This window comes from Taudactylus pleione, unplaced genomic scaffold, assembly GCF_031769625.1.
Source record: "Taudactylus pleione unplaced genomic scaffold, aTauple2 ptg000662l, whole genome shotgun sequence".
NCBI lineage: Eukaryota > Metazoa > Chordata > Amphibia > Anura > Myobatrachidae > Taudactylus > Taudactylus pleione.
In genome coordinates this window covers 622054-639201 of record NW_028285064.1, presented here as the reverse complement: position 1 = coordinate 639201, position 17148 = coordinate 622054, and the positions used below count along the sequence as shown (strand labels likewise).

General features: G+C 46.8%; 1 protein-coding gene across 4 annotated transcripts in view; it reads left to right on the top strand.

Moving 5' to 3' along the window:
* Nucleotides 1-12150, top strand: part of EIF2B3 (eukaryotic translation initiation factor 2B subunit gamma) — a 40609-nt gene extending 28459 nt beyond the window's left edge. For all 4 annotated transcript variants that reach the window (XM_088455598.1, XM_088455600.1, XM_088455599.1 and 1 more), the window contains exons 9-12: nucleotides 82-153; nucleotides 837-985; nucleotides 2656-2759; nucleotides 12003-12150. In XM_088455598.1, coding sequence (XP_088311724.1) covers nucleotides 82-153; nucleotides 837-985; nucleotides 2656-2759; nucleotides 12003-12055 — 378 coding nt within the window. In that variant the 3' untranslated portion in view covers nucleotides 12056-12150. The remainder of the gene's footprint in view (nucleotides 1-81; nucleotides 154-836; nucleotides 986-2655; nucleotides 2760-12002) is intronic.
* The last annotated feature ends 4998 nt before the right edge of the window (nucleotides 12151-17148 follow it).

Genomic DNA, 17148 nt, shown 5'->3' with positions numbered 1-17148 from the left:
CTGCATGAAATAAGCTAAATCCATCCTTAACAGCGATCTTTGCTGATCTGTTTCCGGTGACTGCGTTTCTCTTATTCCCAGGTGCCACAGTGCTCCGTTTGCAGTGAAGAGCCCCGCATCCATGCGTCTGCTATCATCACCGACAAGCTCATGGTAAGGAGACGCCGCCTTAGTGATAGACACTAGCCCCACTACTGAACTCATATTGTACTTCTACTTCAGGGAATAATAAAGTTTCAAAATTGTAAATGGTCAGCTTTTGTTGGAGCACGTTCTGTTCTTACATTCTCTGGTACTCCTTTGTGTCAGAATAACACCCTACCACCCTGTTACATTGGATTTTAGTTTATTAGGGTTAGCTGACGTTCTGTATTGTATTTTGTCTGGTAAAAACATAAAATATATTGTTTTAAGGGAAAAAATAGACCCTCTAAATTCAAAATGACTGTTGCAATCAGCGGCTCAGCTTGCAACGTGCAAAATATTTTTACGGTATTATGGCAGTTAACCGTGTCGATATTCACTGTATGCATAATTTTAGTTTTTTATTAAGTGCCTCCCTTGGTTAATAGAATATTTTAGACCACTGAAATATTTGGCAGCAATGCGGAGTGTGTGACCCCCAAAACTGATTCCCATAACTCATATTGGAAAATCTGATTGGAGCGTGAGGTTGGTTTACGAAATCGGGGCGATCGCTAAGCTACGCGTTTTCAAATTGAACAGACTCGAGTTCTCGGCTCCTGGGCCGAGCGGCAGGTTGGCCTGTGCGTAATTCCATGAGTTCCACCCATACTGTGCACTGGAAGGTAACCATCTTTGTTGCTCCCCACCAGGTTGGTCCAGACAGCATGATTGGGGCCCAAACGCAGGTCGGAGAGAAGACCTCTATAAAACATTCCCTTCTGGGTTCTAATTGCATCATCAAAGACAGAGTGAAGATCACAAACTGCATTATCATGAATGGAGTAACCGTACATGACAGGTAATATGTCCAATGCAAACCTTGGTAGCTGAACATGTCTTATTCTCCCACTAGGTGTCACTGTCTCCTGAATACAAAATGTCAGTCTATTAACTATTTCACCACCACTGGGCTTGACACTGAATAGGCAGAGATATCTTAAATGACTATATCTGGTAAGAACTGACACTAAGATGCAATGCACTACATACCCTAATCCAGCTGCGACCTACCATCATATAATAAATTTATATTGATCTATATATGCATTTATACATTTACTATTGCCAAAAACTATGAACAGAATATTATTATTTATATATTATTTATTTTAAATCTATGCCTTTGGTAGCACCTTTGATGATTATACAATTATGCATTTTGTTTTTATACTGTGCTAGAAAATGTAGCATTGCCTAACGTCACTGAGGACATGGATTTAATTCCAACCCCAAGGCTCCATGTGTGTAGAGTTTGTATGTTCTCCCTGCCTTAGCGTGGCTTTCCTCCATGGGTTCCTGTTTACTCCTAAAATCCCAAAACCTAGTGGTAAGCTAATTGGCTCCTGACAAAAATGATGAACCCCAGTGTGCGTGCGTGTGTGCCCATGTGACTGGGGATATAGATTGTAAGCTCCCTGGGGCAGGGACTGATGTAAGTGACTGTAATATTCTCTGTAAAGCGCTGCAGAATATGTGTGCTCTGTATCTGCTACAATGATGCGGAGCCACAAGTGTTTATACGCTGATAATAACAGCATCTAATGACCAGTTTATTGGCTTTTAATAAGACTGTGTTGTGTTTTTTGCTCTGTACTATGTTATTTTTCCAGTTTCATTGTTGTAACTATAACTGCATTAGATCTCAAGCACCCCATGGCTACCCTGTTACATATAGATATAAAAACTTAAGACCCTTAAATATCAGATCCCAAATGAAAGAACATTGTAATAAATCCGTGTGTGCAATAATTAGTGAATGTTTCTATTACTATTCATTATTAGCCATTTTTGACCTATGATTATGTAATGTACAAGGCGTGCGTACCCAGCGGGTGGGTGGGGTGGGGTCAGGCCCGTGCTGATAGCAGAGGTGTTTCGTTCTTTTCTTGTTAGGTGGTCCGGCTGTCTTAACACATAGATCTGTGTAATCTTCTCTCTCCCCCCTTTCCTCTCCTCCCAGCATCTTACTATGCTGATAATTCCTCTTTTCTTCCTTGTGCCCCAAGGCCCCCCCCCCAGTGAGGACACACACATACACAAGACCCCACCCCCCAGCCCTATCTGAAAGATCTCTGTCCTAGCTGCCTTGTGTGGTGAGGGGGGTCACTCCGCATTGTCCCGTCCCCACATTCTAATCTGCTTTCCATTCACATCCCTCATATGTTTATTTTCCTCACCTCCCGGAATACAGTTCTCTGCGTCCTCTGTACTATGACTTGTGTCTGGGTCAGTTCTCCTGGCTTTACACAGCTGGATCCGAATTAGAAAAAGCTATTATAAAATACCAAAAAGGAATGTGAGGATTGTATTCTGCCATGTTTTGGGCTCAATAAAATCGTCTGAATTCTGCATTTACCCCTATATCTGGTGCAGTGAAATATGTTGTAGTCTATGGTGAGTTTTTCATCTCCGCAGAGGATACAACATGGCAGCTCCTACATGTCACCCCTCTTCTGTCTCTCCTTACAGCTGTACTCTACAGGGGAGCGTCATCTGTAACAGCGCAGTGATAGAGAGCAGCGCTGATATTAAGGATTGTTTACTGGGGCCCGAACTACACATCCTCAGTAAAGGTTAGTCCATACCATACAGTGCTATATCACAGACTATGGAGTCCTAAGTATTACCCCATCACCCGACCGGTGTCACTCTCTCATATAAACCTGTTTCCTGGTGTTCTCTCATCTTGACTTTTTTGATCTCCTTGGGACAACACTTTAGGCAGGACTACCAATGATATTAAGATGGATTAATGGAATAAAATGACTTTCTACTTCAGGGTCCATAGGGGGTCCACAGGGTTGACCTTGGGGTATAGGTTGGGAACCAAATCCGGGCACCACGCAGTTAAAGCTTTTAGCTCCCAGGATGCACTTGGGTCCACTCTCCCTATAACCCCACCCCCCAGCCAGAGGCACCTCAGTTTAAGTTGGTGCCCGGCCGGAGTCGGGTCACCGTTACTGCAGGGGGGCTGCTTAGCAGCCCCTAAGCTTAAAAGAGTTTTATTTTATTATTTTTTACTACTCTTCAGAGCGGCAGCATCAGACTGTCCAATGGACGTCTGAGCTGCCGCTCCTACACCCCGCCGGCGCTGCGACGCCAGTACAGATCTGGGGATCGCAGCGGGACCCCAGAGTCTGTACTAGCCGGGCTCTGGAGGAATCCCTGGGCTGCTGCCGGATCGACGGGGACAGGTAAGTCGCGTGGTCACCGCTTGCGGTGATCCACGTGTGAATATGCAGCCTTATGCCTCCGGTCTCTGGGGACAGACCGGAGGCGCTAGCGGTGGCGGCGGGCTCCCCCTCCATGGAGGCATACCCCGCGTGTCCACTAGCCCACCAGGGATTATAGCGGCAGCGGGAGCCGGCATCCCGGGGGGTTAATTGCTAGCCAGGGAAGGAAGCCTTCCCTGTCTAGCGGCTCCTCCCCTCAGCTCAGCGCGCCTTTCAATACTACAGTCTGGCGTCGCTGAGCTGCTTCCTCCGCGGGCCACGCTTCTTCTGAGGTCTCCAGTGGCCATTTTCTCTCTGTGGTGCTGCAGAACTCTTAGGATGTCAGTGAGCCCAGTCCCCCTGCGTACCTGGCCATTTGGGTGAGTGTACACAGCGCTATAGCCTTCCCAGACACTGAATCTGGGCAGTTGAATGTAGCGACATTGTGCAGTATATTATATGTCATGCTTATGTATGTATATATATATATGTCTGCATTGTATGTGACTTTTGCTAGTGCTGACTGTCTGCTTTTTCTCTCACCTGTCAGTGTATATCTATCCCTTTTCTTTATCTGCCCTAATACAGGTGTACCTGGGGTGGTTCTGAGACCTCACATATATATATTTGTTAATATCTGTGAGGTTTGTCACATACTGTTGCGTGCTGCACGTTGCCATATTTTAGATGGAACTGTGAGTTGCATACGCTGATAATGGGTCCCTGCAGCTAATCTTAGCGTCAGTCAGGACCGGTATGGCGCTGCTTAATATTTCCGTCAAGATAGTCAGATATATCTGACCAGGAGATTGCACACGATACTGCACCCATTATTGCGATCCTGCAAGTCATAGCCTGCAGGAATTAGTGCAGAGGATTTTAACTCAGAAAGGTTTATGTATGCGGCACCATCTGGTGCCGGGCCCCTTGCACGACCCCCTTAAAGGGCGTTGTTTCTCAGGATCCTCTCCTTTGAGGATCGCCGGGCGGGCCCCATTGTCGTCACTCGCTTGGAGTTACTTCACCATACTGCCCTTTTGAACTCGGGGTATCTCGCAATTTCTTGCAATTTACCCCTGTGTCACAGACTATCGCTCCCTGCCGGGGTTTTTCACAGTACATGAATTACCTCCGATACCACATCGGTCTGTCATTCCCCTTGCAGGGATTACCACAACGGCCACCCTGGTGGATGTTGTTTTATAGAAATACTAATTGGCGTGATATATGCCCTGTGGTTACTGACCAGTGGCTCTGCCGTGAACTGGATGGTATATTCGGCTCTTTCCCTCTCACATGGGGGGAGCCGATTTCAAGTATTATTATCCCTGCTTTGGGGCTGGTAGCCAGGTTCATTCTGGATATAGAGAATGTCGATCCTGCACCTGTATCATACATCTCCCGTTTTCTGCCCAGCGGGTGGATCTCATAGCGGGAGTCTGGCTGTCGCCAGATACGAGGAGTCACAAAGGCCTCCTGTTTCCCATTCCCTGAGGGTCCTCACAAGTAATGGAAATCCCCTTCTGGGATGGATTTGTATGTTAATCATCGGGTTACAGGCATTAATACGCCTCCCATCCCGGCCTGGACGGATTTTACGGATCCATAGGTGGTAACTTTGCCTGAAATCAATGTACTCGTTTTCAGGGCCTGTTGCCCGTCCTACCATGGCCATCGCATGGTGATGCTTTTGTGACGTTTTTCCCCTCCAACACGTCCTGAGGTTCAAATATCTTTTGCCGCTCACATAAAATATGCAGTGGTCATATGTGGGATTACCTCATGGGATGCCGGTCTTCTAACTTTCAGGGTTTCGGCGGCGTCTGTATCCGCCGCAGTACCCTATGGCTGCGTTATGGGAAAGCAGAGGTGCACACTCCTTCCATGGGGAAGATCTTGTTTGGTCCTGACCTTGACAAGATCGTTGCATCATTGGCAGTATCACTAATGGGGAGATACCGTCTTTAGCTACTCCCACTACATTCGGACTAACTCTGTTAAGTCTTTTTGTCCTCAGGGTCAGCCTAAAGGCCTGTTTTTTCCTAGGCTGTCGGCCTCCATGGGGGCCACCATATCCAGTACCGAGCAGTCCTGGACTTCCGGACGACCCTGTTTCTACACCTGAGGATATACCCTCAGCCTGACTGGACAGGTCTACATCTGGGGAATTTCCAGAGTGAGGTACTCTCATTGCTCAGGCAGCCTCCTCACAGGCATTGTTACATGGGCCCTTCTTCAGACCTGATCAGGGCCTTACAATCCCAGAAAGCTATACAGTCTTTGTGGTAAGCAGAGCTATTTCGGCCAACCTCACTATCTCAGTGAGGGACTGGTTGTTCTACTTTCTTTCTGGGGCGGTGACCGTCTGGTCCTCATTTGCCTATACTCTGTCTCAAATCCCTGAATCAGATTCCAACGGTGCCTGGACTCAGGTGGAATCGTCCATGCTCCATCATCCGACGTTTGGAACCTGGGGATTTTAGGGTATATCTGAGTATTCAGGATACGTACCTACGGGTACGTACAGAGCCATCTCATCAGCAGGGGTTCAGGTTTGCTGTGCCACAGCAACACTTGTAAGTTTCGGGCTCTGCCTTTTGGGACTGTCCTCAACTCCACCGGGGTTTACCAGCCTTATGGATTTTCTGACAGTTCACCTGTTCAGGGTATCCGAATGCTCCTTTCTCTGGACGGTCTCCTGCTTTTAGCAGGATCACCAAGGTACTTTACCGCCAGGTCAGGATAACCGTGGCTTCTTCTCGGCACAGATAATTAGTCAACGGAGAAAAAGTCCTCCCTACATCCCTCACAGGGTTTTCTTCATCTGGGAGCACTGCTGGATTCTCAGACTCTGAGAATTTTTCTGGCGTAAGACAAGATCTCCACTCTTCAACTTGGAGTGTGCGGATATCTACGCATTCGACATATGTCATTACTCTTTGTGATGCGCGGTCTACCAGAGTGTCTACCTTTTGGTAGGGTGGAATGTGCTCAGTTCCATTCCAGACCTTGCCATAATTGACTCCCCTCCAGATGGATCGAGTTTTTCCCATCGGATCGATGTTCGAACGATGATACTTTCTCCAGAGGCGAGTTGGTCTCTGTCCGGGTGGCTATGGCCATCTCGTCCAGGGTGTTCTTTGCTACAGACAGTGTCTGGTCCGTATTCGTTTCGGGGCAGTTGGACGTCTGTCGTTTCTGTCCTGCCACTTAACTTGTTGATACTTTAGGCTGTCTTGGACCTTCACTCTGGCCTAACCCATATGTCACGGTAAACCTGAATAGGTTCAGTCCGACAGTGTCACAACAGTGACTTCCATCTAGGCAACACTGGTAGTTGGGTGGCAATGTCAGGTATGTCATCCATTCTGGCATAGTCCAAGGGTCTTCTCCTGGCCAACTCTGCAGTGTTTATTCCCGGAGCTCTCCATTGGGAAGCGGGCTTCCTCAGCTGTTGCGACGTGCATCCCGGGGACTAGTCTCTTCTCCAAGAGAGGTTTCAACTCCTGGTGAGCAGAGGGGGCCTCCCTGAGGGGATTGATCCTCATGGCCTTCTGACTTGATCACACATTACCGGTGTTACAGTCCAGCTCCAGGAGTACTGAAGCTACCTTCAGTGACTCTTTGTCAGTGAAGTGGTCCTTCCACTTTGTGTACCTGTGTCCTCCGGTCTCCCTTCTTCCTCGAGGTCTTCGGAAGTTTAATTCGAGACGGAGGGGCTTTCCTTCTGGGGGCTCCAGTTCGTCCCAGACATCACTGGTACTGAGATTTTCGGAGTCTCCTCATCGATACTCCGTTCCTACTGCTTCACTATCTGGACCTGTTGTCTCAGGGTCCTTGTTTTTCCCTGGACCTGGATCGTTTGTCTTTGACTGCGCCCCTACTGTGGTCCTAGGGCTTCCCTGGCTCTGTCTTCATTGAGATGTTTAGAGCAGATAGGCCAGACTTTGCTGGGATCTGCCACGGACTGTGGCACACATAATTCTTATGGTATCGTACCTGTCGATACGATCCTCCGGTGTCCAGGATTTTCAGATATTCTGGCATTCCTTCCGGCTGGCTTGGGTTTCACCCTTGGCCTGGCCTTCCTGACAGTGCGGATCTCTACACTGTCGGTATGGTTAAGATATGGAATTGCTCCGCTCTGGTATCCAGTTCATCCTTTGGAGTGTTTTCTGGATTATGCCTCCACTTGTCCTCCCTAGGGACTCCTGGGGAGTTAGTAGTGGTTCTTTGTTCCATCCGGGGACAGTCAATGGAACTGCTGGTTGTGATAGCCATTACATTGTCTATTGTTTAAGCTCTCTCTCTCTCAGGGTGTTTAAATCAACCAGGAGAGTGTCTGAATTGGGAGCGTTCTCATGTGGCTCCCTCTTCTGGAGGGCATCATGTCAGGGTGTGAGTTGCTCTCGCCCTGTATTTCTTCTTAGAGTGGTTTTTAGGTTCCATATTATTCTGGAACTTATGGTACGGCCATTCAGTCCCCAGTCTTCTCGGCTGGTGTGGCCTCATTGACTGTGGTCCGGCCTCTTTGGCTTTATATGATCCGTTCAAGTTCCTTATGGTAATCGGACTCCTTATTGGTGGTCTGCGGTTTCTGGTTTTCACAGGAAACGATGGCCGGCCTATAATGAAATGTTGGCTGGATGGCCTCGTATGTCTTCCTCAGGGGCCTACCCATAGGTAGGCATTTCTGTCGTTGAGGCTTGTTTTTTCTCGGGTCATGTAACCCTCGTGGGCGGCTCGTTGTGGCGCCTCGGCTGTTTTGCCTTACTAGGTGTCCACGTGGTCTTCTGTCCAAACCTTTTTTTAAGGTTCTAGGCATTGGTTTCCTTTGCCTCTCAGGATGCTTCCTTTTTGGCGACGGATTCTCCTCTCAGCACAGGAGCGTCCCCACCCTTGGTTGAACTGCTTTGGGACATCCCCAAGGTCAACCCTGTGGACCCCCTATGGACCCTGAAGTAGAAAACAAGAGATATGGTAAGAACTTACCTTTGTTATCTCTGTTTCTACGAAGTCCATAGGGTCCACAGGGCGCCCGCCCTGACGCACCTGGCTTCATATGGGCTGTGTTACTGGTCACCGGTTTCCCGTCTCCTTTTCTGTGAGTATGGTTCTAGAGTGTTCCAGTTTTCTCTCTCTTTTTCTCTCCTCCTCCGGCCTTTGGCTACTTACAAACTGAGGTGCCTCTGGCTGGGGGGTGGGGTTATAGGGAGAGTGGACCCAAGTGCATCCTGGGAGCTAAAAGCTTTAACTGCGTGGTGCCCGGATTTGGTTCCCAACCTATACCCCAAGGTCAACCCTGTGGACCCTATGGACTTCGTAGAAACAGAGATAACAAAGGTAAGTTCTTACCATATCTCTTGTTTTCAGTTGAGCTAGTGCTAGAGCATTCTGGGAGTTTTTACTTTTGCATTCTTAAATCTCCGGGTTGTCAAACTTAGAAAATATGTATTGTAGTCAGATGGAGTGACCCCCCCCCTAGCTAAGGCGCATATGTAAATCGCATGATATACGCTATTGCTGCAGTCGCGCCTAACAGTCCTTCTCGGCGCGCCAGGTCTTTTTTTGCGTCTTTTTCGCCCCAAAAGATGCTTCTTAGATGCAAACGGATGAGACAAAATGCTTCACGAGACTGCACTGATTCGTTTGATATGTGTCACTTGTATATCTGTGTGCGCCCGAGTCTCTGAATCTGTATACGCATTGCTACGATGCCGCGGCTCTTTCCCACGCCAAGTTCTGCTGTGCTTGGTATACAAACGTCGTCACACACAGATATAAAAGTGTTGCATATAAGACTAAGAAGGATTTACGGGGGGCGAAAAAGATGCAAAGAAAGATGTTCGGCACTAGCCGAGTCACACGAAACCTGGCCGCTCACCCGTGCCGCACGGCGTATTGAGGTTAAGTGTAGGAGAACACGTGTACAGAAGCTAATACGTCCTGTAATTCCATGTTGTGTAAAGCCACATAAGTACCTGTGTTCAGCCGCTCGGCCAGACAATTTCGGTTTTAATTTGCTCAAAACCCTGACGTGGTTTGTTATTAAAAATACATTGGGCGGTGATGTATTCTATTTTCCATAGCTATTCGGCCACTAGGGGGTGCTGGTCATTAAACTCTATGGGGCCCTCATTTATCATTAAATATTTGTGGCATATTCCCTAAAAACACCCATTTTCGGGGGATACCCACAAATATTTAGTATCCCCCCAAATGTGTTATAGAGGGATCACGGCAGATATCTCCAATATCTGCTGCAGCCCCTCCTTTTCCGACCGCAGACGCAGCCCCCGTAGGTTTCTATGGGGGATGCAGTGTTGTCGGATTTACAAAGCCGGAGCTTGGCCCCCGCAGCTAACGTCATCTAAAGATGGCATTGTGCCGCTGCAGCCTGTGGGCTATTCTTCGCAAAACGAACTGGGTGAGGGTTCCTTTGGAACCCTCTCTGTCAGTGGCTGCTGCACATGCGTGGTCTGTAGACCTGGCATGCGTTGGATCCCCCGGCACAGGCGTATAGAGACCACTGATGCGGTCACTCCCGGCACATCGCAAGGGCGGGCTCCTTTCAGAGCCCCCTGTACCTGCGGGTGCCGTTTAATTTCGGCGCTAATATTGCGTACTGCAGTGCGATCATGGGCACAAACGTCGCGCCCAGATTGCATGGAGTACGCGATTATTGCTAAATGGACCCCTATGAATTAAATGTACATTTTAAGTATAATGCATTAGAACTCTCTGTTAATAAATCAATAAATAAATTTTTTTTTTATTTCAGTTCTCTCAGTACAACATTTTATATCTGAGACTAAATGAAATGAGAGTTCATTGTGCATCAGGGTTTAGTGTAATATCTCCTCTGCTGCAGCTGGAACCCACGCCTGCAATGCCCCGTCCAGTACATCAGCGTGGGGAGCTGTCATTCTAAATTGGGATTTGTTTCCTCATTAGTCAGGGTGGTCTCCGGCACAGCGGGAGTTAAGTGTCGCTGCAGAATTTAAGCAGATAAAATACACTGTTTCCGATTTCACCACCCAAAGACCTGCATGAATGCCACACAAATGGAAGCGAGCGCTCTGCCATTGTGGAGCTTCATGTAAATACTCGCTCGGCTATTGTAAGCATCTGAAGGTTTGTGTCAACACAGTCATTGCTGAGCTGGAAGACCACCTCGAAGGCCAGACTCAACAGTGTGAGCGGGGGTCACATGCTGATCATCTGCCCTTACAGGTGTATGGGGGGGGGGGGGAGAGAGTGAGAGGACGGGACCAGGCAGAGTTATAGTGATCTGAGCTGCCAGTGATCTGTACACAAGGTCCCAGCGCTCCTGATTCATCTAACTGAGCAGGTGGCAGCAAATGCCAATAATTGGTCAATAAAGGAGCACGGGTGTCCCAGTTGTGCCGCAGAAATCACCTAATGCTGGGTACACACTATACGATGTGAGACGACGGAGCGATGCGATGGAACGATATATATCACACTACATGATCCAGTGTACGACCGCATGATCTATATCGTTCCATTCTGCATGCAGTAGCAGGGCGTCGTTCACCAGCACAGCAGATGGGACGAGGGGATGAACGTCCACCGCGCACACGCAATCAGGCGTACACACCATACGATCGGCATGATATATCGTTCTGATCACGGTGAATAGATGCCGTGTGCATGCGCATGGTGGCTATTTACTGGCGGCGATCTGTTACCGCAACTATTCCCACTGCGACCCGCGGGTGGGGAAGGCTCAGGGCACCCTGTTTTAGCAGGACACTGCTAAAAGGGAAGGGGGGTGGGAGGGGCATTTTGCCGTTTTAAAATCGGGCATGGCGCGACGCCCATGGCTAATTTATGCACGCCCCTGCAACGGCATTGAAACGCACCGGCACGCCTGCGTTCGCCTGACCACTCCCCCATCACCACCCACAAACGTCACTTCCTGTCAATCACTCTGCCATGGGTCTGCGTATTCTGTGCGTTCGCAGTCCCAATCGCAGTGGCTAGTTTGCGCACGCACACTGAGATGCATGCACAGTGCGCAACAATCGGCTGATTGCGTGCGTATAAGCCACTGCGTTCCTTGCTGAACCAGGCCCTGTTACAGTAAAAGTAGCTCCGCTTCCCTATGTGGAAGTTTTATTCTTGTTACATCATGAGAGATTTATCAAACTTTTTAGAAAAGAAAAGTTTAGGTGTTTCCCATGGCAGCCAATCAGATTCTAGCTATTTTATAGAATATACTAGATAAATTATAGCTAGAAGATGATTGCTTGCTTTGGTCATCACCTTAATTTGTCCTATTTAGAATTTGAGCTAAATCTCCGCCAATCCCAGATAACAGGCAGGCAGACCCCCGTCTAGCTACATGCCCTGTATGTATGGAGGATGTTTCTAGTGTACAGGGATCATTTGTAGGAAATGGTGGTCCTGAGGGGGCCCTGCTACTCACAGCTGTGGGAAAGCAGCATTTATGAAGGTCATAGGAATTGTTTTACACTTTTCTATTATTAGCTATAAATATTACACAATGGATTTAACTTGCATGGAAGTTAATTTGCTTTTCTGTGTGTAACCCGCTGTATTCGTCTCTTCTCTCTGCAGCAAAACGCGTTAACGAGATCATTGTCGGAAATGAACAATTAATGGAGTTCTAACCCCAGAAGAGGATCTATGTTCCCGACCCCCTCCCCCAGGCCTGATTTATTTATATGAGAATAAAGGATGTGGAGCTTTCGGTGAGAGTGCTGTATATGGGGTCATCTGCGCCTTTTTATTTCCAGAGAGAGTGTGTAAATCATTTTCAGAGTCGCAAACTGAATTACAGGGTAAGCATGGGCAGGCCCATATCTACGTCTAGGAGGAATTGATGTAGGACTGGTTATAGGGGTAACATCAGTTGGGGAGTTACGTGGTAATGTTTTTGCACTGAGCAGCTTCATACATTCTGGGACTAAACCAAGTACAGGTTTGGTCTCCGATATTCAAAATGCTTGGGACCAGGGGTATTTTGGTTAATGGAATATTCCGTATTTTGGAATATTTGCATATCATAATGAAATATCTTGGGAATGGGACCCAAATATACACACAAAATGCATTTATGTGTTATATACACCTTATAGACACAGCCTGCAGGTCATTTTATACAATATTTTCAATAATTTTGTGGCTCGAACAAAGTTTGTGTACATACATTAAATTCAGTTATGTTTCATATACACCTTATACACACAGCCTGAAGGTAATTGTATACAATATTTTTAATAATTTGTGCCTTAGACAAAGTTTGTGTACATTAAACCATCAAAAATCAAAGGTTTCATTATCTCAGTCATGCCAAAATGATTCCATATTTCGGAATATTCTGTATTTTGGAATATTTGGATATGGGAGACTCAACCTATATAGTACTGGCACTGCAGGTGCTAACTGGTCTTTTTACAAGTAGGTAGTTAGTGGTATTCCTCCTTTTATATTCTTCATCCAACTCCGTTACACTTTCGGGGTACATTTTATAAATGCTTTAAAAAATGAAGTAAAACCAATCAGTCCTATTTTGTTGTTATTTATACCAGTGCAGCATCAAATAGTATATACACCTCCTGCACATTATATACTAGAATATATGCAATAAATATCAGTGTATTGGGTCAATAAGAAATCATGAAGTAGAACCATAAGAGCAGGGTCCATGAACCAGTGACATCAGCCTATACTAATTCTCTAGGATCCAGTGACATCTCTGAGAATGCAGCCTATCCATTACCTAGGATCCAGTGACATCACTGATAGTGCAGCCTATCCATTCACTGTGAACCAGTGACATCACTGAGAGTGCAGCCTATCCATTCACTGTGAACCAGTGACATCACTGAGAGTGCAGCCTATCCATTCACTGTGAACCAGTGACATCACTGAGAGTGCAGCCTATCCATTCACTGTGAACCAGTGACATCACTGAGAGTGCAGCCTATCCATTCACTGTGAACCAGTGACATCACTGAGAGTGCAGCCTATCCATTCACTGTGAACCAGTGACATCACTGAGAGTGCAGCCTATCCATTCACTGTGAACCAGTGACATCACTGAGAGTGCAGGAATGCTGCCTATCTATTCATAAGGGATCAGTGACATCACTGATAGTGCAGCCTATCCATTCACTGTGAACCAGTGACATCACTGAGAATGCAGCCTATCCATTCCCTAGGAATTGAGAACGTAAATTAAGGGAATACGCTCACCTTTATTATTGCACAGAGCTGCATGGGAAATTGATGCTGTGTCAGTAAAAGAAAATAATAAAACCTCATTAAAGTCCTTTTTGCACCAGATCATAAATACAGTAACCGCGGTTTTCCTATATGTCCATACAATGGAATTGCAGTTTCAAATCTTTTATTTTTGATTTTTGTTATTAATCTATGATGATAACATTTTATTTTTTTTTAGTTTATACTTTGTGTTGATGTTTGGGGGACATGGAAAACCTGACTAATCTTATGAGATTTACCTCCTTACTCGCTTTCTAGTCTATGGGCTTTTAACACGTAATACAGTCTGGAAGTGACGAGAACTTGTTCAGCAGGGCAATGACAGTTACTACGGTTGTTATTGTGTAAGTGATTTTTTCCATGTAAGTGCTATATTCCTCACTCCCCTAATCACTGTACTTCCATGGGCACTGCGCACAGATACTCTCACTGACTGATCATAAATACTTCTTATATGAAGGTCACGCAATTAATACAACCTAAAGAAAATCATTAGCACCTGCTGGGAAATTGTGGGTTGTATTACATGTAACTTTCAATTATCCGCTCGTCACCTTCACAGGAGGGAGCCAGTTTAACCTGAAATTATAGGGCTCCTGAGACAAAATAAGTGATAAATTACTTTCAAAGAGAACTTGTAGGTGTTACTTTAAGAATTACTATACACTTTACATTTTTTTGACCTGTGCTTTGCATTTAACCCGATCCGGATTCAACAACCACGTTCTCCAGCTAGTAACGCGCAGAGGAAATGATGGATCATTGATTCCTGTGGTCACTGCTCACCTCAAAATGCGCCTAACAAGTGAACATGACGCGTTTTGTTCAGGGATACAATTTTGTATGAAAGGCCGGGCGCAGTGGCCTTAGGATCACCGGTCGCAGATTATGGCTATGCGGTCAGACTTTCCAGCCAATTTAAGACTACTGAGCCTTTGAACATATTTACCACGCTGACGCTGTACAACTGCTGCCATATTTTAAAGGGGTCGGGCACGCTTAAGTGCCAATGTGAAGTTGAATTGTACGCCAACATATTCTGTTCTTCAAAGAAAAACATTGAGGTCAATTCACTTCATTGTAATGTATTATTTAATAATTCTGTTGAAGAAAGACAGCGGACAGAACGGAGTCCAGCCAGCCAGAGTCCCCTCTCTCACTTCCCTATCTGTGGGAGCCCTCTTACCACCCCCACTTCCTCTGTGCAGTGACACAATGTAATCAGTGCTTTCTCTTGTGTTTAAATGGTTAATTGTGTTTGAGGAAGGAGGGGGGACCACCCAGTGAGTTACAAATTGGGAGGGTGCAGGGAACACAAGGGAGAAAGGAGACAGGACAGAGGGCAAGCTAATTGTTCATTTATTATCCGGTTTATCCTGTGTTTGGATATTTCTGTCCCCTGACACAAGCACTTTCTATCCCACCAAAGTGGAGATTGCTAGTCTGAATCCATTATTATAGTCCTAGCATAGTCTACGGCGGCCTGCAGTAATAAAGGGGTGGACGGGCTGCTGGGGTCCGGAAATAGAGAGCTGTGTGGGTGGTCAGCCTGTGATAAAGGTGCACTGTGGGACTTATGTGTGTGAGGTGCAGTTGCTAAGTGATTGCATGGTCTGGCAGGGAGGCTGGCACCATGGGAGAATTAGGGGCAGACTGGCAGGTTCTCCGCTGTGAATAAGCCCCTCAGATATGCACAGTGTACAGTCTTGGGCCTGGTTGGTACACTAAGCTGTCAATCATTGCTGTGTAGGCCAATTGTCAGGATGAAAGTGAAGTTGTGGTCACTGAGGCAGTCACATTAGATGCCCCAACAATAACATCCCTTACGGAGGTACAGAAGTAGATATCACTATTTCCCAAAAGTTCAGAGGGCCTGATTCAGCAGCGGACGGAGTTGCTACCACACCTGCTAACATGTTAGCATCTGTCGATTGCACTAATATGGTAATGAAGCAGGAGGCGTCACGCCTCCTGGATGCTTTACTGATCTGAGCTGCGTCCAAGGACCCAGCATCTTATCATCTGCGATCCCATCGACCTGGTTGAGAGACCATGGGGTCACGCACGCCGGCCACCGCAAGTGCGCAAAAAGAGGCCAGGTAATCTCCCATCAGCCAACGGAAATACTGGCCTATTGGTTCCCCCTCCAACGACAGCGACACCGCCATTTACTGACAGTCTTCTGCCAGATCATAGGTAATCGGCGATCAGCAGTGCGCGCTGAATGAGGCCCAGAGACAGTGCAGCATGCTGTATATATGCATTTGGATGAGATGCTCACATTGAAGGGCTGATACTAGCATTAGCATAAAGTCGCAGGTGCGACTACGGCAAAAGACGTGGCCAGTGTCGTCTCCTCTGATATACAGTGCATCCGGAAAGTATTCACATTTTGTTATGTTACAGCCTTATTCCAAAATGGAATAAATTCATTTTTGTTATCAAAATTCTACACACAATACCCCATAATGCCAACGTGTAAAAAGTTTTTTTTTGAGATTTTTGCAAATTTAATTTAATTAAAAAAAAAAAAAAAAAAACAACTAAGAAATCACATGTACATAAGTATTCACAGCCTTTGCTCAATACTTTGTTGATGCAACTTTGGCAGCAATTAGAGCCTCAAGTCTTTTTGAATATGATGCCACAAGCTTGGCACACCTATCTTTGGGCAGTTTCGCCCATTCCTCTTTGCAGCACCTCTCAAGCTCCATCAGGTTGGATGGGAAGCGTCGGTGCACAGTCATTTTCAGATCTCTCCAGAGATGATCAATCGGATTCAAGTCTGGGCTCTGGCTGGGCCACTCAAGGACATTCACAGAGTTGTCCTGAAGCCACTCCTTTGATATCTTGGCTGTGTGCTTAGGGTCGCTGTCCTGCTGAAAGATGAACTGTCGCCCCAGTCTGAGGTCAAGAGCGCTCTGGAGCAGGTTTTCATCCAGGATGTCTCTGTACATTGCTGCATTCATCTTTCCCTCTATCCTGACTAGACTCCCAGTTCCTGCCGCTAAAAACATCCCCACAGCATAATGCTGCCACCCCCATGCTTCACTGTAGGGATGGTATTGGCCTGGTGATGAGTGGTTCCTGGTTTCCTCCAAACATAATGCCTGGCATTCACGCCAAAGAGTTCAATCTTTGTCTCTCATGGTGTGAGAGTCCTTCAGGTGCATTTTGTCAATCTCCAGGTGGGCTGCCATGTGCTTTTTACTAAGGAGTGGCTTCCGTCAGGCCACTCTACCATACAGGCCTGATAGGTGGATTGCTGCAGAGATGGTTGTCCTTCTGGAAGGTTCACCTCTCTCCCCAGAGGAATGCTGTAGCTTTTACAGAGTGACAAATGGGTTCTTTGTCACCTCCCTGACTAGGGCCCTTCTCCCCCGGTCGCTCAGTTTAGATGGACTCTAGGAAGAGTCCTGGTGGTTCTGAACTTCTTCCATTTACGGATGATGGAGGCCACTGTGCTCATTGGGAC